Source organism: Sebastes umbrosus, chromosome 18 (assembly GCF_015220745.1).
Source record: "Sebastes umbrosus isolate fSebUmb1 chromosome 18, fSebUmb1.pri, whole genome shotgun sequence".
NCBI lineage: Eukaryota > Metazoa > Chordata > Actinopteri > Perciformes > Sebastidae > Sebastes > Sebastes umbrosus.
This window is the reverse complement of record NC_051286.1, coordinates 8,840,972-8,866,629: the sequence shown is the minus strand read 5'-3', so window position 1 is coordinate 8,866,629 and position 25,658 is coordinate 8,840,972. Positions and strand designations below refer to the sequence as shown.

Here is a 25,658-nt window from a genome sequence, read left to right as displayed (position 1 = left end):
ATAATATTACGAGAATAAAGTCATAACTTTACAAGAAAAAGTTATAATATTACGAAAATAAAGTCATAACTTTACGAGAAAAAAGTCGTAATATTACGAGAATAAAGTCATAACTTTACGAGAAAAAAGTCGTAATATTACGAGAATAAAGTCATAACTTTACAAGAAAAAGTTATAATATTACGAAAATAAAGTCATAACTTTACGAGAAAAAAGGCGTAATATTACGAGAATAAAGTCATAACTTTACGAGAAAAAAAGTCGCAATATTACGTCAATAAAGTCATAACTTTACGAGAAAAAAAGTCATAATATTACGAGAATAAAGTCATAACTTTACAAGAAAAAGTTATAATATTACGAAAATAAAGTCATAACTTTACGAGAAAAAAGGCGTAATATTACGAGAATAAAGTCATAACTTTACGAGAAAAAAGTTGTAATATTACGAGAATAAAGTCATAACTTTACGAGAAAAAAGTCGTAATATTACGAGAATAAAGTCATAACTTTACAAGAAAAAAGTCATAATATTACGAAAATAAAGTCATAACTTTACGAGAAAAAAGGCGTAATATTACGAGAATAAAGTCATAACTTTACGAGAAAAAAGTTGTAATATTACGAGAATAAAGTCATAACTTTACGAGAAAAAAGTCGTAATATTATGTCAATAAAGTCATAACTTTACAAGAAAAAAGTCATAATATTACGAGAATAAATTCATAACTTTACGAGAAAAAAGTCGTAATATTACGTCAATAAAGACATAACTTTACGAGAAAAAAAGAAAATTACATGTAAAATTACTACTTTATAATATTATGACTTTATTCTCAAAATCTCTGATTTTTTTTCTCCTCAATGTGGCCCTAACATTGTACCACAGACCTACAACCATGATAAATAAAAATGGAAATTTAAACAAAAAACAGTTATTCATTTCCATTTTTAAAGATCCACAGGATTGACGTAGAGATCATTATAATCTGAGCACGTGGTCTCCTACTGGGCACGAGGTGGCGCCATTAACAAACACAGCCGTTACATTTGAACGTGTCCATCACGTTACGTCATCTCTGACAGCCGGAAGTCCCGCCCCCCGCCCACTCAGCTTCCTGTTCCTTCACTAAACAACAACAGCTGGAAGCAGCTCACTCACTAAACATGGCTTCTATGATGATGGCCGCCACTATGGCGAGCATGAACGCCCACAGGATGGAGGAGAAGAAGTTCGAGTACTTCTCCTCCATCAACTCCATGGCGAAGAAGATAATGCAGGAGCGGAAGAAGATCGAGAGGAAGCACGGCCCGTCGTGGGAGACGATGACGCCGCAGCAGCAGGACAGCGCCATCGACAACGGGATGATGGACCCGCACATCAGAGCCCGGTACGCGATGCACCGAGTGGACCGAGACGAGGTGGTCTGTTACCCGAAACTACTCATCCAGACCGGGCAGAAGATCGTTCACTTCGGGGAGGAGGTACTGGAACTACATTTGAGTTGCTATGACATCGCGTTGTGAGTGTTTTAGTGGTCAGAACAGCCTCTGTGTGATGTCATGGTTTTTAAATAGCCACGTAGCAGTTGGTTGAAATATGTAGGTAAACGTCATAGTGGCTACGTGATGACGTCACCTAGTGGCTAACAATGAAGTGTCATAATCAGGGAATGAAATTAGCACCTGTCACCTGCCAAATAACAGCAGGTCAATGTTGGCTGTGGCAGGTAAAACATTTCAGGTCACCTGCCACCATGGCAGATGGTTTTCCTTATATTAAGAAATATTATTTTTTTAAATCAATTCTAAAGCCTAAATTCAATATATGGTAACACTCTTCTCTTCTCTCCTCTCCTCTCCTCTCTCCTCCTCTCCTCTCTCCTCTCCTCTCCTCTCTCCTCCTCTCCTCTCTCCTCTCTCCTCTCTCCTCTCTCCTCTCTTCTCCTCTCTCCTCTCTTCTCCTCTCCTCTCTCCTCCTCTCCTCTCTCCTCTCCTCTCCTCTCCTCTCTCCTCTCTTCTCCTCTCCTCTCTCCTCTCTCCTCCTCTCCTCTCTCCTCTCCTCTCTCCTCTCCTCTCTCCTCCCTCCTCCTCTCCTCTCTCCTCTCTCCTTTCCTCACACTGTGGCAGGTAAAAATATTATTTTTAAAAAGCAATTCTAAAGCCTAAATTAAATATATGGTAACACTCTCCTCTCCTCTCTCCTCCTCTTCTCTCTCCTCCTCTCCTCCTCTCCTCCTCTCCTCTCTCCTCTCTCCTCCTCTCCTCTCCTCTCTCCTCTCTCCTCTCTCCTCCTCTTCTCTCTCCTCCTCTCCTCTCTTCTCCTCTCTCCTCCTCTCCTCTCTCATCTCTCCTCTCTCCTCCTCTCCTCTCTCATCTCTCATCTCTCCTCCTCTCCTCTCTCCTCTCCTCACACTGTGGCAGGTAAAAATATTATTTTTAAAAAGCAATTCTAAAGCCTAAATTAAATATATGGTAACACTTCATTTTACAGGTCCACACATTTCATGGTAATAATGTGATAATTAGCAAGTCATTTTGACATTTCTTTGGAATTACTGCCAAATTACCCCAATATTTACCAATAAATTGATTGAAAATGACTTTATTATAAACATTATTTAATAATAATACTCTGCTATTTCTCAATAGCTGGTTATTATTTAATACATTTCCAGGAAAAGAATACAAAGTTAATTACCATCTTTATTACCATGTCTGCTGGTAAATAGATAATAATTAGCAAATATTTTTGAAATTTCTTTAAAAACTCACTGAATCATGACATCAGCTACCAGGTTACATCCGTGTAGACAATAAGTCACACAGTGGTGAGATTTGTGCCTGATCAGAAGAGTCTTCTATTAGTTCTGATAAAAGCAGCGTCTAAGGGCCTTATTTTAACGATTATATACTATTTTAGCATATAATTATTAAATTATCTTTTTAACAAAGTAATTTTTGATAAATTGAGGCAAATATTGGGGTAATTTGGCTGTAATTCCAAAGAAATTAGCTAGATAAATAGAGTAAATTAGGCCTGTCTTTAAAACAATACGTTCTGTAAAAACACACTTACAATAGGAATCTATTTATAACATGGCCATAATAATTTGCCTCCCAGAAAATTGCTGTTATTATGTGTTTTGCAGGCAAAATGTGAATAAGGTAGACTTCGTCCTACTTTATTATTTAAGGAAAGCCCTGAGTGTGTTAGTTGAAATTGTAACTACATTGTTGTGTTTCCATTTAGGATATTACCTGGCAAGATGAGCATTCTGCCCCCTTCTCATGGGAAACAAAGGTAAATATATATTCAGTATTCAATATTAAAGGTCCCATATTATGCATATTCAGTTTAAAACTACATACAACTGAAAAATGGTCACGTCCTCCCATTTAAGACCCAGATAATGTTTGGCACTGTTCCTTTATAATTTACTTAAATGTTTAATTGATTATCATAAGGATTGTCAATTCACTTACAAGTTAGCCAATGAGGTTATATCTATCCTTTCTTTAATCCCTGCATATCTAAATACTTGTCCGTTTTCTGTCTGAAATTAGCGTGTAGTGTTGAGCCCAGTTGAGTCGTTGTAATTGTTGCTCCCGTCTTTCAGAGCCAGCTGGAGTTCAGCTTGTCGTCAGGCCCAGCAGACCAGGCGATCTCAACCTCACAGGCCGAATCAAAGGCTGCAAAGGTTCCTCACTCCAACCAGATTGGCAAGAGTACGCCAGGAGTCAAGGTAAGATAAAGAGTGTTTTGCGGTTGTTTTAATTTCTATATTTTGATTGGAAAGGAATCATTTGACTCATCATTTGTTACTACAGATGTAGATATAGGCTTGACTTGGTATTATTAACTCTATATTAATGCGTCGGACTGGGTTAAATCATTGCATCCAAACATAAGAGGAGGATGTCATCATTCATAGCTAAGCTTAGGACTGATTTTTCAAAGGAACTTTGAGCCTTTGGGATGGACAGTAACCTAAATCACAGTGAGGAGGTATGATCAAGAAAATAAATTGTTAATACCAGTTTAGTTCTTAAAATGTTAACAGTGGCTCTTAACAAAAATATTTAGAGCAACATGGCAGGTGTTTGTCCCACAGCAACAGTCTGCTAGATCCATAAACACTGCCTTTTTGGCTTGTTTGAATGATGCATATCTCCAGCAGGAGGATTAACCTTTAGCTTAACTTTAATCACAATCACAAGACTTGGGAGAGTTAGAATTAAAGGTGTTATTGTGTGATTGTGAAGGTGTCTGTGAGCGAGGGACGGAGGCCAGAGGAAGAGTCGTCCTTCTGGAAGATCAGCGCCGAGAGGTCCCGGCTGGAGGGAGAGCAAGCCGACTTCCAGTCCCTAACCCCCAGCCAGATCAAATCCCTCGAGAAAGGAGAGAAATCCCTCCCCTCCTACCTCCGACAGGTAAGCACCGAAATCTACCAGTCTTTCTCCTTCATATATTTTGGTCTGTATAGTGTTTAACAAACAACAGACTGAAAGCAAGTTCCAGATCTAACAGTTGTCACTAGGCTTATCGAGCTGTGTATCCTGAAATAGAATCTAGCCTGAAGCTTAGATAGCTGGCATCTGTGTAGTCTCCACAAGTGTCAGAGAAGCAGATGGTGAATGCAGCTAATTTGCAGCCAAAAAAGAAACAATGATGTCTGGATTGTTTCTGAACGCTCTACTTTGCTGTTCTTCCTCTTCTTCTTTCCTGCACATTTTGTTGTTGCTGTGATTTTTTGTCATTGTTCAACCGCCTACATACAGTAGCTTTCCATGCTCATACAAGAAGCTTAAAAGAAATGTCAACAAATATGTGACCCCTCTTTTTGACGATCAGTTTTTGAACAATTTCAAAACACTATTTGTTCTTTTTGTACCTTTTTAGCTTAAAGGGCCAGTCCATTATTTTTGTTATTTTTTTTTTTTTTTTCACATCATTCTGTAGCTTCCAGTGGTGTTCCTTATGTATTCAAATCCGAACATTACAATTATTATATGTTTTAGTGTAAAAATGCTATTTTCCCAAGTCCCACATTAGTTTCGGATCTGAAAGACACACAATAACACAAACAAACTAACGGATCGCTGCAGCGTTAGACCAGCAACTTCTGTGTTCCTCGAGGTCAAATTCATGTTTTTGTGAATGGAGTCTGGTCTGGTGGCTTTGAAGGCAGCGATAAAACAGCAGTCAGAAAGGGCTGTCTGACGGCAAGATAAAGCAGTGAAAATATTCTAAACATAGCGTACACTTAAACTGATATAGATTTATTTTTTTGGGTGGCTAAAATAAGTTTTGCTGCGGCTCCTGTCCACAGCCGCTTTACCTCGCCATCAGACAGCCCTTTCCAACGGGGAACTGAAACCATTATATTGCTCTCTTCAGAGCCACCAGACTACATTCACAAAAACAGTAACTTTTCCTTGCAGAACACTGGAGTATACATACAACCCCAGTTAAAAAAAATCTAAACTAACCCTTTCAGTTACTTCCAAACTCAGAGAAGCTAACTGACTCAGCTACTGCTAGCGTTCACATTATTCACATCCTTATTGATTAGCTTTGATTAGCTTATTTAGTAACCTACATCACTGCTTTATGAATCGGCCGAGTGGGCGTTTCTATTAGAAAAAAACTGAGCAGATGGACCCGCCCTTTAAGTTATCATAAACGTGCATAATTAAAAAATAAAATCTTAACTTTGAATATTATTTTTCTGCAGGAGAGCTCCGTCACCACCAAGGAGCCAGAGGCAGCAGACCCCCACCCTCCAGCTGCTAACAGGTCCACCAAGCAGCGAGCACCCCGACCTCCCGCTCCCCCTCCCCAACCCCCTATCCCTGTCGCCGTCGCAGTCAGTGCAACACCGGCATCCATCTCCATTTCGCCAAACCTGCCGCCACCTGTCAGCGTGTCGTCGTCCATCGCAGGATGGGAGCGATCTCAGAGCACCCTGCCGGCGGTCAGCTACACCGTGGATGAAGTGTTCTCCTCTGGCATGATGCCTAAGCCCTCCAGCCACCCCGCTGCCTCTGTGGCTCAAGAGGGAGACGGTTCCAGCCCCACCTTTGGCCAGGTGAGTTCTGAAACAGATTAAGTTTTCAGAGGGACATGAGTGCAGTTTCTTGACCCAGCGATTCACAGCTTTCACACCAGCTTAAACAAACCAAACCGAGCGGGTTATAAATGTAAAAGCATCCTAACTAGACAAGTAAAAACTTGACAAAAAGCCTTTGTACATGAGGAGAAAAAGAAATGGGAGAAATCTTTAGAGATGCAATTAAAGTAAAAGAGAGATTCCAGCTAAATTAGCCATAGGTAGGAGGAAGGAAATGTCAAAATAATAGAAGTTCAGGCAACACTGATACAATAAACAGGAAGTCCAACAAGATAAATCCAATAAAATAAGTAAAAACAATGGAATTACTCCAACATCAATTCCTCATATTAAATAGAGAACAAGAATAAAAGACCTATTGTTTCTAATAGCCAGTCACAATGTACTAAACTGTGTCTCTCTCTCTGTGTCTCCCAACCTCCCGTCTCCTCAGTATAACACCAGCAACAACATCCTGAAGACCGGGTTCGACTTCCTAGACAACTGGTAAACCTCAGCCGAGTCCAGTCACCGCTATGAATGAATCATTCTCATCGTCACTCTACAGAAGAACCACACTGCCATGACTACAGACATCCACATCTAGATTTAACACACACCAGTTCTCTAGAATGACCACATTATATTGTTGTGATTATCTTCAGTGGCTTGTTAAGACATTATCTCACTGCCTGTGTGCTGGTGTTCTCTCTCTCTCTCTGGTTAGGTTTGAATCACTTAGATGCCTTGTTCACTAAATGCAGAGTGAGCAGGGATTTTGTACCCCCCCTGACTGTGCAGTCACACTGCGATCAGCTCGGTTGAAAGATTTACACAAGAGAACTGCATCAAAATATAGAATATTATGATATTTCTTAACTGCTAGCTATGGCTGCTTTTACCCTGAAGTCTGTCAAATAAACGTTGTAAAGGAAATGGGAAGTCTTGGAAGTGAGAATATCCAATGTTTTTTATTAGGGCTGTACCTAATAGTTCATAACATGGACATTCAATTTCTAAATCAACATTCAAATGCTGCACAGCTTCTTTTTTTCTGGTATTTCTGCACAGTTGCAGATAAAGATTAGGCTACAGTAATATTATCATATTATTTGTAGAGTTAGATTCCAGTGGTTGTAAAGTCCAAAAGTCAAAATGTATTGAAAAAAAATATATAATCATCACAACAAGTTTTTATCTGACAAAATATTCTGCTTAAATCTGTATTTGTTGGCGTTTAGCCTTTCAAAAACAACATTTTCACTACGGTCAAAAACGGTTTGCTCTCCCGCTCGCCACACACAGAGAGGCACTGATGAGTTATTTTTTTTTTTTTCAATATATTATAAAAGAAAAATGACATTCGGTACAGCCGTAGTTGTGGATGCATTTTCTCACAAATTTGCTACCTGGTCGACACATTAGCCATATTTACCAGGTGGTAACTGTTAACCTGCTGATCACGTAGCTTGCAGTGTGAATGCACAGTACCGGTGTGACTTGGCTGCCTTCACATGTAACTTTTAGACACTAATCTAAGCAAGCGAGGCCATTTTTGAGTACCGTAAGCATGTCAAATTGTCATGTGTGCAAAAACACTAGAACACATCCATTTCTTTATTATGTTTTATTTTTGTTATGAAGATTTTGCTCTCTGATGTGCTTTTTATTTATACGTATCTATATATTCCTATAAGCCTAAGAGTTTTAGAGTTAAAGTAGTGCTCCGTACTGCAGTCCAGTTACTACAGACAATGTCCCCCGACTGGTTATGGAATTCCTGGAATATCATGGATTTTTTTTGAAAGATGTTCAGATGGGAAACATCATGGAATTTTACCATTGGATCATTTCACAGATATGAAACAGAATGTATTTTCCAACTTTCACACAGTCATTGAATTAGATGGTTTTCAGCGAGTGGAAACTGAAACAAAAAAGAAACGGGAGGAAAGAACAGCTCAAACTCGGAAAACTGAATGTCCGGGCTGCCGTGGGAACCTGTTACAGACGTCCTGTATGGATTCCTCACCACCTCACCCCTCCCCAACTGTCACCTTTGACCTCAAACTAGTGCTGAGCAAAGCTAGTGTGCATTTATAAGAATAATAATAAAAAAAGACGCACTCAAATTTCGTGTATTAGATAAACAAGCAGGCATGTAGTGATTTGTACCACTTGTGTCATAGATCTAAAGTCCAGTTTACATGACTAGAGTACTATTTTACTGAATTTTATATTTATCTGCTGATTGTATCTTATGCTATACATGTATACTGCACTCATGCATTTTGAGGTCACAGATTGGAAGGAAGTAAATAAATAAATAAATAAAAGTCAAACCTGTTTCTTGTCTTTTTCTTTTTTCTACACAACAATTTTTTTTCCTTTACAATGCAGAGTACTGTTTTCCATCTTTTTTCCCCCTAACCATTTAGTTCTTGATCACACCCACAAATTAAAATGTTCCAAATTTAATGAAGGCCACGTTAATACAGTTTTCTGCTGAATTTCTCCGGGAAGGGAAAGAGGAGGTCACCACCATGAGTGTCTGTTATGGTTACAAGTGCAACATCAGTCAAAGATTGTTTGCATTCTTGTTGCCCTCCCTCTCAGCTCCGTGACATCAGTCCCTCCAGCTGTAATGTCTACCAGATCCAACATGGCATTTAGGAAAGGAGGAGGGAAGGATGTCCGTTGCTCAGAGGAAACTTTGCTGTTGGGTTGAACAACACGTTGGCCCAGTTTAGAATAACCAGACCTCATTCCACCGTCTCCCCCGGGCACAAGGCAACCGCTCTACAGTGTGTATTTAAGGAAGGAAGAGCATTGCTGTGTTTCATACATAATGGATATTGTGAAGGCTAAAAGTGAAGCCACCAACATGAAGCGGATGGTTCTTTTTTATTGAATACCTGATATGGTTCAATCCACCTGTGCTGTGATTGATGTTATATACATTTTATTATGATCATTTGTGTGTCCCATGATTTACGCTGTAAAATACACAGACTACTCAACAAACTAGAAAAGTGCACTTAGTAAAGTGCAGATCTCTGCCAGATTACTGCTGTAATGCTTGTTTGAATGAATATAACCCACAATTATTATTTTTAAAATTTTGCTCAACTACTATTATTACATTATAACAACGATTATAAAGTTATTACAAGTATCCAGGGACTGTAGCACAACATATATTAAGAATTAGAAACAAAAGAAAAAATAAAGGTTATTTAGCTCTATGACAGAAAAAATGCATAAAGATAAGATAAAAAATATTAATCACAATATCTTATATGTCATTCTTTTAAAATTATTTGGTTTTATATCATAACGAGTCATGTTAAGACTTCTTTTGCCTTGTCAAAACATGGCGCCTACATTACCCACAATGCAACTCACCCGCCGCCAATAGTTTGTTCGGAGATTAAGGGTTGTGTTTAGAAGGTAAAGCACAAATTGTGAGGTGGTTAGACATTGAACTCGAATAGTTAAGGTTAGGATAGGTCGTCGGGCAGTTTTGGCAATTTGAGGGTTACCATCTAGACATACTAGGAGTTGTGCTAGGAGCGGCTAATGTAGCCTCGAGCAGCGAGCCTCAAGTAGAGATGAGGAGCGGACTAAAGAGGTCTGATGAACTCACTTCTTTCTAACTCTGCACTGCAGATTTTTTTAAAAAATGTTCAAACTTTTAGCCTAGTCTTCAGACCTTTACAAACATTGACTCAAGTGACATCACTGGAGGCAATTTATCAGACTTCACGCAGCTCCCTCTGGAACCACCAAAGGCTTTATAGTATAGAACTTAGTAGTCTACTCTCCTAGACCTGTAAACACCCTTTAATGTGTAAAATCAATGTTTTACGGTGTGTGTGACTAAAGCACTAAATATGAATAATTTTGGGACCTTTAAACTGGTCAGAGAAAATATTTCACATCAGAGCAAAATAACCACAAACAGATTAAATCTAAATATATCATGTATCAGTGTCTGTCTTCACTGTAAGTTTGTGTTCTTCATCCCTCTCTGAACTGAGGCAGCTTTGTCCCGTCCAGCCGCCTCCCTGCAGCAGCAGCACCACCCAACACCTCCAAACTCTCTGAATGGCTGCTTTGTGTTCACTCACCTCACCATTTTTTTTTTTTTTGCAACAAATGTTTGGGTGAATGAAAATCATTGCTTGGTATTAAACTTACAGCGGAAACAGAAACAGAACCGTTATATGTCTAGCAGGCTAATAAGGCAGCCTGCTCTTCAGATATTATTAAACTGAAAATATAACCGTAGAACTGATCAGACAGATACTGAGTCAGCCGTGTACCAAGCTGACCTTTTTCTAATTTTAGCAGCATTGTTCAGGTCTCAGAGGTCTGTAGATAGCTGGGAATTTAACTGAGTCATCCACATGTTTTTGTACTGATGGTACCCTGTGGTACGTGAGCAAAGTATGGGAAACATCTGCATTTCAGTCCTATTATATGTATAAATACACAAATGGTCATTTCTATTCATACATTGTAATCTTGTGGATATAATACAGACACAATGTGAATTTGAGGGGGTGCTTTTACATGTATTGCTCATACATTAAATAGTTATTATAACAGTTTAGCATGTAAAGTTTGATTTAGGGCTGCACCTTACAATTATTTTCATTATCAAATATTTTCTCGATGAATTGTTTGGTTTATTAAATGTGAGAAATTCCCATTGCAATTCCCTAAAGCCCACGGTATCCTCTTCAAAATAGTTTTTATTGTTCCATAAACAGTCAAAAAAAAATCCCCAAATACTGAATTTATTATCATATAAGACAAAAAAAAAAAGCAGGAAATTGTCACGTTTGAGACGCTGGAACTTGAAGATTTTTGGTATTTTTGCTTTAAAAAAAATGTCTTAAAACGATTAATTGCTTATCAAATAGTTTCGGATTAATTTTCTGTTGATTGATTAAGCGATTAATTAACTAATCTTAGTTTGGTTTGAATGCAGTTGCTTTGGTTGTTCTGAGTGGGAAAACAACAAGAACCACCAAGGTCAAAACAAGGCTAAATACTTTTTTTAGGGGGGGTCACAATTTGTTTTTCCAGACCCTTGTTTGTATCCTAACTGAAGTCTGGAAAAAGTTTGGAGTTTTGGACCCCGTCGTGTACTGGTGTACAGATGTGTATAATGTGAAGACTCACACATCTGTCCCTCTTTGCTGAAAGCAGACGCTCAACAGTCCCAGTCGCTGCCGGAGCTCCTCCCAGTCTCCACATCCCAGAGCCATGCCTCGCTTCCCTGGAAACTCTGCTGGATTCTTGTGGCATTTTAACTGGCAGGCATACCTCCTGTTACTGACACACACACACACACACACACACACACACACATACAGACATGCACAGACAGACACACACATGCACAGACGTTTCTTTTTATGTCATCATTTCCCCTTAATAGATTCAGAACCCCATAGTCCTCTTAACCATATGATTTATTTAATTACACTAGAAAGCTTGGTGAGCAGGCCTGATATTTGGCCAAATTAATAAAAGGGCTGTGTGTGTACATGTGTGTGTGTGGTGTGTGTGTGTGTGTGTGAGCGAGTTTATGACCACAGTGTGCTCATGTGTAACAGGCATGCAGTGTTTTCTATTTGCAACAGAATTCAGCCAACATTTAAGCCAGAAATAAAAGCTGAGGTTAAAACAACATACAAATTGTACATCACGCAGGAAACTTCCTTCTTGACCTTATAAATAGTAGCCTCGTTTGTCAAACTGCTGTTTAAAGGGCCAAAAATGAACTTTCTTGCTTAACATTTAAGTGAAAAATAAGGGAAGAGAGATCCGTGATAACGGAGCATCATAGTTAGATGCTGCTGTTACAGCGCCACCTATTGGCCAAATGGCACCAAATGTGTCATGGTTACTCAGACACTATATCTACACATGTCCACCAAATGTGGTCCCAATAGCACAAAGCGTTCAGGAGACATGACATTTTTTGTAATATAAGCCGTGCCCACAGTATTTGAGCTAACTTTGAGGGCCAGCTATAGCAAAACTGTATGAAACATCAACAACCCCTAAAAGTAAGTTTTTCTGACTTGGTCCAAAGATGTTCTGTACCAAATTGGGTGACAATTGCTCAATATTTGTAGTAGGAGTAGCAAAAAATCAGATTTGGACACAATTGAAAATGGCGAAAAATCTATCTAGACTCAAATGGGCGTGGCTTATATGGATATATTCGTCTGGACCATGGATGTATAAAGAGAACTGGATATAGCGTCAGAGGCGGGCTCTCGTTCATTCGTAGGGGGGTTGCTCAGTGGCGCATAAAGCCAAAATGGCTCGACTTCCGAGGGATAAAGTACCTGAATCATCCGGCGATCTTCTGCATCCATTGGACCCATAGAGCAGGCGTAGTAGCGTTAGCCTTGGACTGGGGCTCATTCATATCGACGGGGGAAGGAGAATAACTCGGCTATTTGTGCATTTTACAACTTTTAGGACCTAACGATTTAAATAAGAGTTATTCAAGTTCTGGGAAGTTGATTTAATTTTAAAAAAGTATCTGCTGATTCACAGACGTCTCTTTCCCAATATAAGTCTATGGGAAAAAGTATTTTGGGACCCAATGGCATCACGTGATGGATACCAATGTTGTAATACCACCATTTGGCCACTATTTCAAAGCTCTTTCTGTGGGCTTGGTCTGGTTCCAGGAAAAAAGTTTTTAAAAATGTTGTTTCTGAGAGTTACGGCTCCTAAGTTACAGGCCGAAACACAAAGTTCATGGTTACAGCAACACCATCTGGTCAAATTGCACCAGATTCAACGCTGCACTCCCTTGGGTCCTGAGCAATACACCCGCACAAGTGTGAAGTAGATCGGATGAGCGGTTCTCAAGATATGTGAAGGACACAGACAGACCGAGATTATGCGCTTTGTAGTTAGATATAAACCAAAGGATCAAAATGCTGTCCAGAGAAACCACATATCTCTAAATCTGATGATTTTTCTTAAAAATGCATTGTCACAAAGCTGAGAACTGGGTTGTTTTTTTACATGATTTTCTTTGGATTTTCTTTGGATAGTGAAAGCCAAAGTAAAACCCTTTAAAAAGGCCTTAAAAAAGCATTACCTGTGATGTTATCCCCCTGTGTAAAACTGCAGAGTTCACACAAAGAGTGGAAATGGGAGGTGGGAGCAAAAACAAAGAGCTTTCCTGTTGTTTGGTTAGAGAGAGGAGAGACATCCTGAACGAGGCAGAGAGAGAGGACTGGGATGGGATTTGTGTTTTTGAAATACCTGTGATTGTTTTCTCTCATTCACATTTCTAATGGGAGATTCCTGCTGCTGATCCTGGACCACATCTCTGAGGGAAGCACGAGGGTCAGGCGGGAAAGAGGAGTGAAAGAGAGACAGACAGAGAGACTCAGAGGGAGTTCAGCTGCTGAAGTAAAGGCAGAGTTATTAGGAAGCAGAAAATGGGACCGGCTGCCACCTCGCTCGCTCTCCTGTGTTTATACTCTCTGGGTGTGTGTGTTCCTACAGGGACGGCCGACGCTGCACCGACACAGGTCAGGACTGTTATGTGTGTACTGTGTGTGTGCTTGGACTCAATTTACTTTAACATTTTTTTATTGGAGATGTTGCTTGTTTCTTTGGGTAAAACGCTGCATCCATTCACAATGCTCTGAGTACTGTACATGTGTGTAGGAGGGATTCACGTCTAGCTAAATCAAGCAAAAGATAATCAACATTAAGATAATGTTTGGTAAATATTATGCTGAAGTGCAAGAGATGACATGTTGAGGATAATAATGGTATTAAATACTCATATTTATGGTGATACACTCAGAGGAGCAGGTCCATCTGGCAGTTTTTTTACTCTACGGAGACTTAATGTGTGTGTAAGACTTCAAAACAAAACACATCTACCCCCAAGGAACATGTTGATGCATATGATTATAATTGTGTTGCTGATACTGATTAAATGGTTTCAAGCTTAGATACATTTTTTTTTTGGCAATGCTAAAGGTAAATATATGATTAGAAACACCCCATCCTGCATAATAAGTAAGATTGTTGAGGATAAAGACACAATAAGCTAAACATTTATTTCCATTGTGGTCCTCTTTAGAGGAGAGTAATATTATTAATAACCATTGCTGTGCATAATTTAACAACTATTTCATTACTAAAATGTTTTTTTCCTGCTTCAATGATCCTGGAAGACCTGCAGAAGTATATGAGAACATATTTTACTCGTGCAGCTTCTAAATCTCAAAAAGAATAAAATGTGTTGAGCTCCCTCTTGTTTCATAGTTTTGATAAAACTTTAATTGTTGGCAAAGTGTCCAAACTGGATTTCTTCTTTCTATATGTAAGAAAACCTGAGATTTTGAGACGGATCCAGATGTGCACAGCGAGGTAATTTGCATTTTGGATACAATGAGCTAATGAGCTTGTTTTGAGCAGCTTGTTTGTGTTTGGTTGCGGGGGAGCTGGTGGAAACAGCATCTAAGAAATGTTGACAACGTGATTTCTCTCTCTCTCTCTCTCTCTGTGTGTCAGGCTTCCCTGCCAGAGGTGAAGAAGGCGCGAGGCGACGTTCCTGATATTCTTCCAGAGCCTGAACCAGAGCCAACCAGTCAATTGTCAGACTTTGAAAACTCATACAACTATGTCTGTGAGTCTCCATATTCAGACCCAGTTCACATTTAAAGCTATGACATCAACGTGGAAAATATCCACATGATATTAGTCTAAACTATGAGTCATGTCGCTGGACTCAGCACAGTAATATTTACTATTTAATGAATGCAACACATTTCTATTTCCTGTTTTTCTCCTTCATCATTATGTTACTGTATTCTATTAGTGTCCAGACTAGCCGGTATGGACCAGGCGATCCACAAGCTGAATGTTGGTCACTACACCCTGGATGTTAAAGTCAGCCAGTTAATGGACCGTCTGACCAGGATGGATGGTAAGACCATCACTTTCTCCCACAAATCTTCCACATTTCTCCGTCTTCATGGACTTAATTACCTTTCCACCATAATTTTTTTATCTATATTTCCAGCATTTCCATTTCAAGTCAGTCTGTCTGTCTCCCTCAGGGTTTCCAGGGAAACGGAGTGAATGCATGGAGGAAAAATTTTAGATTTTGGTTGCAAAAGGAATGAAAATATAAATTAATGGTCTTAATTGTTTTTCTTTGGCAAGTGACCATGGTATAAGCGGGATAATCCACACACTTCGGACGGTTCTGGCCTCCACGCCGTCCATTAAGTAAGGGATAATGTACAGTGAGCCGGTCATTATTGTGAAATAAACCCCGACAGGGCATCTAGCATTGCCCTGAAGGGGTTTATTTCACAACAATGACCCACTAGCTGTACACTATCCCGCTTATTACACGGCTACTTACTTAAGAAATCAATAATTTGACGCAAAAACGGTCTGCCAGAGTGCGACATCAGAACTGTGCCCATAGCAACGGTCTGCTATAAAGAAATAACAGACCGTAGAATGTCGTGATTGACCAATCAGAATCGAGTATTCAACAAAGCTAATAATTTATAATTCCCTACTTAATCCCCCATAATAAACTGTGATGATGGAATCAACTTGAGCTTCATTTGTCATGATAGTTTAAAAAAATGATACCCTGTACTGACTTACATGTCTCCTTCTTTTTGTTGTTCTTCGTCACCAATATGGCAGCTAAAGTCGGGGAGCTGGAGGACCACATCCGGGAGGTCGACCGGCACAGCAAGGATAACCGCAAGGAGATGGGAAGACTGGAAGGTATCAGAGTTACTTTCATATAAAACACGACTCCTAAAAAATGCTAATTTAGCTCTGCGTTTGCCGTGAGAAAATAAACAACAGTTTGCCATAAGCTTTGTATGGTGATAATATGTCAATGTTGTATTAACAGCTTGTTGCGTTGCCCCCAGGTGGCCAAAAGTATCTGTTCATGCCGGTTTTTAAGACTGGATTATTTTTTGTCTCTGCAAAGTTTGCATTGCGGCTTTTGCAACGCGACTGCAAAAGCCGCAATGCAAACACTAATCCAAAAGCTGCAGTGCAAAAGCCGCAATGCAAACATCTGTCACTCGCACGGAACAGATGCACTTCCATTTTATTAAATCTATCAATCCACGCTTCTCTTCAAGTCTATTTTTGTCGCGTTTAGTGAAGCATAAGCTGCATAGACAGTTGTTTAAATCACATAAATATCCCACCATATTTGTGTTTTGAACTTATTAATTGATCAAGGCTCCCAGTCTACGAACAGACAGAGACAGATTCCCCTCACTCGCTACGATGGGCAGGGAAATACAAATCAATGAATCACTGTTTTTTTTGTACTCTAATTCTAAGGCTGCATTCACACCAGGTCATGCGTTGCGGCGATTCACCGCAGGGTTGTGCGGATGTCTGGGCGAGTCTCCTTAATGGCCCATTAACTGCGACGATTAACGTCTTTTGTTCCCTCATGGCTGGGTTTTACAGCTCTGGATTGCCCGTTACGTGATCTGCCAACGCAGCGTGAGGTCGGGTTGCGTTTCGCCAAAAGTTTATTTGGTTTCTATTTTTCCACTGCATTTTTTTTCAGCACTCCGTGCAGCCCAAATACACTAACCCGCATTCAAAATGAATCGGAGGGCGTTTTTGCCGCACCGCTGGATCTGATGTGAATGCAGCCTAAACGTGCGATAAAACGTCCGTCTCGTTGTTCTTTTTTTCTTAGGTTGCCAGAAGGGACACAGGATGGGATACAAATGCTATCTTGTGTACAATAGCCAAGAGGACTACGCCGGAGCAGCCAGGAAGTGCCTGGAACGCGGCGGCCGCATGGCGATGCCCCGCGACCGCAGGGAGCAGGAGAACCTCGCCGACTACGTCAAGTCATTCTTCCACCCGGGGAACTGGCCCGTCTGGCTCGGCGTCAACGACCTGCGATCCGAGGGCCTGTACCTCTTCGACGACGGGTCGCGGGTCTCGTACTTCCAGTGGCGCAAACACTTCCTGTCCAGCCAGCCAGACGGAGGGAGGCGGGAGAACTGTGTGGCGATGTCGTCGGACGATGGCGACTGGTGGGACCACTACTGCGATCGGACCATGAACTATCTGTGCGAGTTTGATGACAGGGTGGCACTTTAAGATGAACTCTTTTCAAGATTTACTCTCTCACCACCTTACTTTGGCCTCCAGTTATTGATGAAAAATTCATGTATTGCTAAGTTCTGAAAGTACTGAACACATCAGATTATGTTAGTATTATAAATATTATATTATTCATGCAGCTGCGGGGATATGAATGTAAACCAGTCAGGACTCTGCTGTGATTTCACGCCTGGAATTCTAAATATTTGTTCAAAGTTTCCAAAAAAGGGGAAAACATGAAAAGCTGGAGGCCCTTTCTTCAGAATCAGCACATACTGAAGATATAAATCAATGTGTGTTTGGTCTTAACAGGAATTAGCAGTGCTTCTCTGTTACTTCTGAACTTTGAAAATATTTAAACAAAAGTCTGGTTAAACTGCTGATGCTTCAACATCTCTGGCACAGAACATTTTTAGATCTCACTTCTGATTTAACCCCCAAAAATAACCCATTATTACTGTATGTGAATGTATCCTGAGTCCTACAGTAAAACAGGAGAGTTGTACATAAAATGCTGAATGTAAATGTTTTTCATAAATCTTTACTAAAGGTTGACGTGGTTTCCAGCATCATTTTCTGATCAGTCAAGAAGAGAGAGATTTGCCTTGTGGACGTAGTCTAGTCACCATGACGTTGCAACCAGGAGTGACACGAGAGGGTGGAGCTAAGTACAACTGAACGCTGAATAAGACATTTTTAGGCAACCAAAATGTTACAATTAACTTTCATGAGCTGAAAACACACTGTGAAAGGGTTAAAGTTGTAAGACGAAAACACAGACAACTCCCAGACCGGACAACGCCGTGGTAGCGACCTGTCAATCACAAGGTAGCCTCGCCTTAAAGTATCATGATATCAGATTCTCACTACACTATTGTCATGGCCAAAATAATTCATGATAATGATATTATTGCAATATCTATAGAAAATGCAATCAGTCACATACTGTAGATATTTAACTTTTTTTAATTGTACATATTGTTTCTTTTTTTTCCAATTGTAGGGAGGTAGAGAGAGAGTCAACCATAACTGCACTTAAGTGTGATTTAAGAAGTGCCGGATTATTTACATAATATAATCATTTGTGTATTAGTAAAAATATATTAATATATATATTTTTTTAAATATCACGGTTATCGTCAATACCGTATATCGTGACACCCCTAACCTAAAGCATACCCTGCTTTATTGACTATTTGCCTCTAAATGGGACCATAATTTACTAAATGCTGTATCGAAGAAGACTTAAAACTAGCGATTGAGACCATAAACTCATGTTTACAATGTTTACTGAGGTAATAAATCAAGTGAGAAGTAGGCTCATTTTCTCATAGACAATACAATCAGACTTCTTTTTGCAACCAGAGGAGTCGCCCCCTGCTGGCTGTTAGAAAGAATGCAAGTTTAAGGCACTTCAGCATTGGCTTCACTTTTCAGACCCGGAAGTTGTTCCTTGGTATTGTAGTGATTTGTCCCTTAAAAATATTACCTCTCACTGCCACTTAGGGCCGCCAGAACCCAAAGCTGCATAATGCACCTTTAAAGTAGAGCCTTAAGAACATTACAGTTTACATCAAATTGCTAAAAATATAATTTTTTTTTAAAGTTAAATAACATTTATATTATATAAAATTAACTTCCTATTGAATCACACTGTAATCCAGTAGTATTGCTGATTTAAAAATCCTCCCATCCCATCACTGACACAACAAAGGAGATCAGCTGTCTTTGCTTTACGGTTCTGCATCAGTCACATTTCTTCATGGTGTCATGAGTGCGAGACGTGACGTCATAAATGCGAGTCAAAGAGCTGCTCTTCCTCTGCGGTGTCAGTGATGTGGTATAAAAAAAAAAGTAACCCTGATCAACCCCAGACTCAGTGTGTCTCCACATATCTTTCAAAGCATATCAATGTTACTTTTGAGCGTCGGTGGAGCAGCCTGACGGGTCGACGACCTGCAGGATGGTCTTCAGACTTGGCCTGTCCATCGGATTTTTAGATGGGTGAGAAAGAAGGACCTTCCCTGCTTCATCAAGCAAAAAGTCACCTCCCATCTGGAAAAAAATAAAAACACATTAAAGCTGCATAATTCAATATTTACTGTATATTAACATAATTATAAGCAAACTCTGCAGCTCTATTGCTATTTTTTTGGGTTTTGCAGCCTGAATAGTTTTTTATTTTTATTTTTATTTGATCCTTTATTTATTTATCTTTGTATTAATTCCCTTATTTATTTACTCTTCAGTTTAATTTTCCCTTTTATTTATTTATGTATTTATTTTTATTAATTCTTAAATGCATTTATTCATTTTTTGCATTTAATTTTTATTTATTTTATATTTATTTTTAAATGTATGTATGATTTATTTCTGCACGATTTTCCCTTTGCATTTCACCCCTTATTTATTTCCCCAAACTTTTTTTACTTCTGTATTCTTTTCTTTTTACATTTCTTTCTGCATTTCTGCCTCATTATGCAAATGAGGGGGCTGTCATCACTGATTAAGTGTTTGCTGTGTCGTCCCTGTGTACCTGGTAGATGTCCTCTAGCAGGTGAGTGGGGACGTCTGGGAAGTCTCTGTCCATAGCTCCGTACTCAGAGTACAGCAGCAGGCAGCCAAAACTCATCACCTTGGCGTAGGACGAGCCGAGGCCAAAACTCCTGTATACCTGTGGCAGAGACGACATTGTTCACTATTCTCTGCAGCAACACAATCAAAAGTAAAAAAACAAAACATCCGCTTTGGATTACGCAATAAGAAAAGTATTTTCTGTATGACATAATCAGGTTCTTCACACACACACACACATCATGATTGACGAGCACTTCTGTGGCATGTGGAAAATCTTCATATTTGGTTGATTGCCCTTTCCTTTCCGTCTCACATCTGCTAACATCTGGAGGTTGACTTTTCAGAATGATTGTTTTGGAGGCTTCAGTTTACTGGGCATTCAAGACACATCATCAAACAGCTGCTAAATATAATAAATAGCCTTTTCTAGTTTCATGCACCTGCATAACTGCACTGAATATAAATATATAAACAATATAATATATATATATGTATCCTGACCTTCCTCTGTGGATCCAGCAGCATGTCAAAGGTACATCCAGTCTGCTCCAGCCACACCTGAGCTCCCTCCACACCGCCGAATGAAACCACCAAGACCCGCACTGACCGAGCCTCCAGGCCGGCCTACAGACACACAGAATGAAAGACATTTAATATGAACACTGATTACAAACCACATTAAGAATATTTATGTTGCTTCTTGAGGATATTATTCCACATTTTTGTTCAACTGCAAGTCATTTGTTGACATAAAAGTAAACGGGAAGTAGCTGCAAGACCATGGAAAAAAATGTTGGACCCCTTTGTAGCCAGAGCAGAGAAAAAAAATGAGTTTAGGAGTGATTAAATGTGTAGTGTCGAGAATCTGGCGGCATCTAGTGGTGTGGTTGCAGATTGCAACCAACTGAATACCCCTCCGCTCACTCCTCCCTTTCCGAGACTGTTCAGGTCAATCAGAAGGTAAAGAGGGATGCAAACTGCTTTTGTTAATGAACACAAAAGAACAGTTTCACAGAGTGACGTCACAACGCCGTAACTGGTTGAAGCTGTTTTACTACAAATGACTAATCACTATCAGATTGAAGGTTAACTGACCTGCCCGGCCTCCAGCTCGGCCACGTGGTCTCGTCACGGCAGTCATCCGAAATGTCTGATGAGGACCAGCAGAGGCTTCTGACCCTGATCCAGGTACTGACCCAGAGTCACACTCCTTTAAACAACAATCACACAACACAACTCCATTTAATTAAATATTTAGATGTTTGTTATTGAAAAACAGAAATCAGGATTTGTTTTCATTAAAATATTTATTAAAAAAATGGGAAAAAAACATTAAAATCCCATAAAAAGAGGTGTGTCCTGTTTTATGATATATTTGAATTTTAAATTTGAGTCACTGGGTCAAATAACATAAAATTATTGAAATAAAAATGCCATTATTTATTTAATTTTTTCTTTAAACACCAATGAACAACTTGATTTACTGAAACACTTTGTTGTTCCATGATAAAAGTTGAACTTTGTACTGAAGAGCAGCCACACTTTGGGGGCTAATCACCAACAAAAGGCAGTAAAAACATAAACATTGAAGATCAGATTGAGACCAGCTATGTGTGGTGACTCACTTTCCAGTCCGTCCATCAGTGAACGGAGTATCAGGGCTCAGGCTGTCGGCCGTCTTTCCTCCTGACAGCTGTCCGTCTGACGTCTGCAGATCTCTGTCCACGCTCTCCAGGAAGGAGTCCCACTCACTCTGCACACACAAACACACACCAGGGTTGAAACTAAATTAATCCCAGTACGTCAAGTCAATCACAGACGGGTTTAAAGACAACTTAAATATAAAAAAATAAATTGTAAAAACAAGAATAAAACATCTGTGATTGCTTTAATTATTTAGATATAATTAAAGGAAACTGGCGTATATAACAAAAACTGGAGAACAAAAAATCCAGCGCTCTTGTTTCTAAACTAACAAGCACAAAGTCTAAAGTCATTTTAGTGATTTATGTGACTTTTATGACCCACAAACAGTCCATTTTCAGACAGACCTGTCTTTTTATTGCAGGAATCCATGTGGAAACTGAACGTTAAACTGTGGAATTTAAGTCATAATGTCCTAAATTTAAAAACTAAATATAAATTTTAAAAAGACAAAAAAGTTTCACACATACTGACCTCCAGCTGCAGAAGTTCCTCCACCTGATCTCTCACCTCTGCATGACTAGAAAAATACAAAAGTTCTGCTTTATTTAATAAATGAATGACTTTCTTTTTTATAAACAATACTTATTTGCGTGAAGGCCTCACAACTCTGCCCTTCCTCCCTGGTGCTCAGTGTCTTACCCCTTATCATGTTATGACTTACTTCGTTCCTCGGGCATCTCTGACCCTGGTTGCCCTGGCGACTGGCTCTACGGTCTCTACTACAGACACAGCTGTACAGATAACGGTGGCTCCTCTAGACAGGACTCCAACCCAATAATGTCAACAGAGGGACACTCTGACAAACACTCTGACCTTTCTACCAATAAGAGAGGAATTGATGGAAAATTCCATCACATAAACAATACTTTTATTGGAGTTTTCCCAGTTCTAACAGACATTACATATTAATAAAATGGTCAGTCTTGGCAGTAAATACCATTAAATGATTATTCAAGTAAATAAAAAAAACCATAGTAATTATAACAGAGGTGAATATACAGATTTTACAGTAATTACAATGTACAGAAATCTTAAAAGGTCACATGGGCTACTACATTTTATATTCTTATTCCAGTTGTCCCGGTCTTTAGCTTTATTTATCATTACTAATATTTTGTTTCATAAACACCATGAAGCTCCCGCAGATATTTTAGTAATGTATACTAGTTTTTCCATTGAAACACATGCTAATAAATCCTTAATATATTGATTCATACTTGTTCACATTTTCTATTCTATAGCTATTGTTTTCATAGCTGTAAGAAACACAAATCTATTAGTGCACAATGCCACTCTTCTTAATGATAAAATCACTAAATAAATAAATACCCAGGATGCAAGGGACAAGGGATTTTAACCATATCAAGAACCTCCTTCCAAAATCGTTTGACCTCATTACATTCGACAAGCAGTGAAAGAGTGTTCCTTTAGCATTGTTACATGTGAAGCACGTGTATCACATTTAATAACTAGTATGCCAGCCGTTAATCACGCTAACTGTCTCCACCCTAGGGTGAAGAAGAACACATCCAGCACCCATCAGCAGGTATTACCAGTTTATGTAATTTGTATCAACTGTATTGTGGGAAAGGGTGGAGTCAAAGTGCAGAGTGGAGCAAAGATTTATGGTTTTAGGAGGATGGAGGGATAGTTATTATCTGTGTTTTCATCTCTTTTTGTACGTAAGTAACTCGTCTGTATAATGTTTTATCACAAACATAAATGCTCCAAATGCTGGAGGGAATGACGACAGGCCTGGAAATTAAATAAAGAAAACCTGTAGTAACCCAATGGTTATAACAATAAGATATACATTTGTTTATCTATTATTATTACTATTATCATAATTTAATATGATTATATACTTACTGATAAAACTTCTTCCATATGTCCTCTGCTTCACTCTTCTTCTTCACTCCGAGGCTGCTCAACAGACACAAAAACACACAATTATTTCACAAAAAAACAGTGGATAGACTTAATTATTGATTATTCATTAATAATTAATGAATTAATTATTGTTGAAAGCTCCTCACCTTTTGTAGAAGTCTGCTCCGGCTTTGATCAGGCCCAGCAAAGTGGTGATCTTGTATGGGACAAACTTCTCCAGGGAGTCTGTGTGAGAGAACAAAGGGCCATAGTTAGATGTCAGGCTGATTTGTGAAATGTCACTGTGTTGGCAATAAGCATGACAGGGATTACATTACAACACCAGAGATCTGATCACACTGATCTACTTTAATAACTCACAATAAGCCTGTGTTGTAGCCAGTTTATGAAATATTCAAAAAGGAGACATGTGAATTATAATTATATATATATATTACATGGTAACTGTGGGTGATCAGAGTGATAACAAATGCAGCTGCAGCTTTATTTCAAACTAGATTTGACGTTTTATCCTACCTAGTAAAAAAATGGAACTCCCATTAAATTTCTCTCATTTTAATGTTGTTTTCCTTATTGGGGACAATATATAAGTTATAAAACAAAACTAAACATTACACCTGATTTAATCTGATCACTTCTTCAATTCGGCTTAAATATAATCTATTTAGGAAACACGAATTGGAGCAAAATCATTATTATAATAATATTATATCTCAAGTGCAACTACCTATGTTTTACCTGTTTTATTTGCTTTATATACTGTGTGTGTGTTTTACCTGCTATTTGTTTTACCTGTTTTATTTGCTTTATATATAATGTGTGTGTTTTACCTGCTATTTGTTTTACCTGTTTTATTTACTTTATATACTGTGTGTGTGTTTTACCTGTTATTTGTTTTACCTGTTTTATTTGCTTTATATACTGTGTGTTTGTTTTTACCTGTTTTATTTGCTTTATATACTGTGTGTGTGTTTTTACCTGTTATATTTGCTTTACATACTGTGTGTGTGTTTTACCTGCTATATGTTTTACCTGTTTTATTTGCTTTATATACTGTGTGTGTGTTTTTACCTGCTATATGTTTTACCTGTTTTATTTGCTTTATATACTGTGTGTGTGTTTTTACCTGCTATATGTTTTACCTGTTTTATTTGCTTTATATACTGTGTGTGTGTTTTACCTGTTTTATTTGCTTTATATACTGTGTGTGTGTTTTTACCTGTTATATTTGCTTTACATACTGTGTGTGTGTTTTACCTGCTATGTGTTTTACCTGTTTTATTTGCTTTATATACTTGTGTGTGTGTTTTACCTGCTATATGTTTTACCTGTTTTATTTGCTTTATATACTGTGTGTGTGTTTTACCTGCTATGTGTTTTACCTGTTTTATTTGCTTTATATACAGTGTGTGTGTTTTTACCTGCTATATGTTTTATTTGCCTCGTTTAGTCTTGTCAAGTATTTGTTTTAAAGCACATGACCAGAAGTGGCAACTGTGAATCTCATTGTATTTAATACAATGACAATAAAGCTTTCTATTATATTCTATATTCTATTCTATATCATTGGTTCACAGTAGCACATAACAGCATTATTAAAGCATAAAATGAATTGCTATGTTATATCTTATGTATGCCGAATTACTCACAAGACAAAAACAATTCACTCTGTGTAAAAGTTATAATCTAGGTGGAGTCTAGCACCTTTTTTGGCAGCAAAACACTAAAACGTCAAAATTTTCAATGAAGTCTGGTACATTCTTCTAGTCTCATTCCTACCTTCTGCCTCCTGCTTGGCATTCTGTAGAAGGACTTTGCCCAAGTTGACCATCAGAGTCAGAGCACTTGTCAAAGTCTCCTCTGATACAGACACATCCTCAGCCATGATGATCACCGGCTCTTCTCTCACCTGCACTGACAACTAGACCCAGAGCCATGTGAGCTCCGGTAACATGCTGCATGAGTGACCACGTGACTGCATCACGTGGTATTAGTGGGATTCACCTTCAAGGCTGTGTAACGGTGGTGGAGCACAATGGGGAAGTTAGATTCGAGATATAAACATTAAACTGTTTTTTATAGTTATGATTCAACAGATGATTAGACAAGAAAAATTAATTATTATTCCATGTAATGTGACCCAGCGACTCAAATTTAATACCAAAATGTGACACTTTACTGACACACAGGAAA

At 38.8% G+C, this 25,658-nt stretch overlaps 3 protein-coding genes across 3 annotated transcripts; 2 read left to right on the top strand and 1 right to left on the bottom strand.

Annotated features, from left to right (window-relative positions):
- The first annotated feature begins 1,106 nt into the window (after positions 1-1,106).
- Positions 1,107-8,459, top strand: c18h1orf198 (chromosome 18 C1orf198 homolog). Its single transcript, XM_037751387.1, has 6 exons — positions 1,107-1,485; positions 3,254-3,304; positions 3,621-3,746; positions 4,267-4,434; positions 5,739-6,092; positions 6,568-8,459. The coding sequence occupies exons 1-6, from the start codon at positions 1,168-1,170 to the stop codon at positions 6,622-6,624; spliced, it is 1,074 nt and encodes a 357-aa protein (XP_037607315.1). The 5' UTR covers positions 1,107-1,167; the 3' UTR covers positions 6,625-8,459.
- Positions 8,460-13,358: 4,899 nt separating this feature from the next.
- On the top strand, positions 13,359-17,844 carry clec11a (C-type lectin domain containing 11A). The gene is made up of 5 exons (XM_037751389.1): positions 13,359-13,690; positions 14,688-14,802; positions 14,995-15,102; positions 15,843-15,926; positions 16,876-17,844. Exons 1-5 carry the CDS (start codon positions 13,598-13,600, stop codon positions 17,286-17,288), a joined length of 813 nt encoding a protein of 270 aa, XP_037607317.1. The 5' UTR covers positions 13,359-13,597; the 3' UTR covers positions 17,289-17,844.
- Positions 17,845-18,616: 772 nt separating this feature from the next.
- On the bottom strand, positions 18,617-25,427 carry selenol (selenoprotein L). The gene is made up of 9 exons (XM_037751388.1): positions 25,245-25,427; positions 23,612-23,690; positions 23,445-23,498; positions 22,047-22,092; positions 21,494-21,621; positions 20,964-21,078; positions 20,370-20,492; positions 19,828-19,965; positions 18,617-19,346 (listed from the first exon to the last, which is right to left on the bottom strand). Exons 1-9 carry the CDS (start codon positions 25,348-25,350, stop codon positions 19,206-19,208), a joined length of 930 nt encoding a protein of 309 aa, XP_037607316.1. The 5' UTR covers positions 25,351-25,427; the 3' UTR covers positions 18,617-19,205.
- Positions 25,428-25,658: the final 231 nt, after the last annotated feature.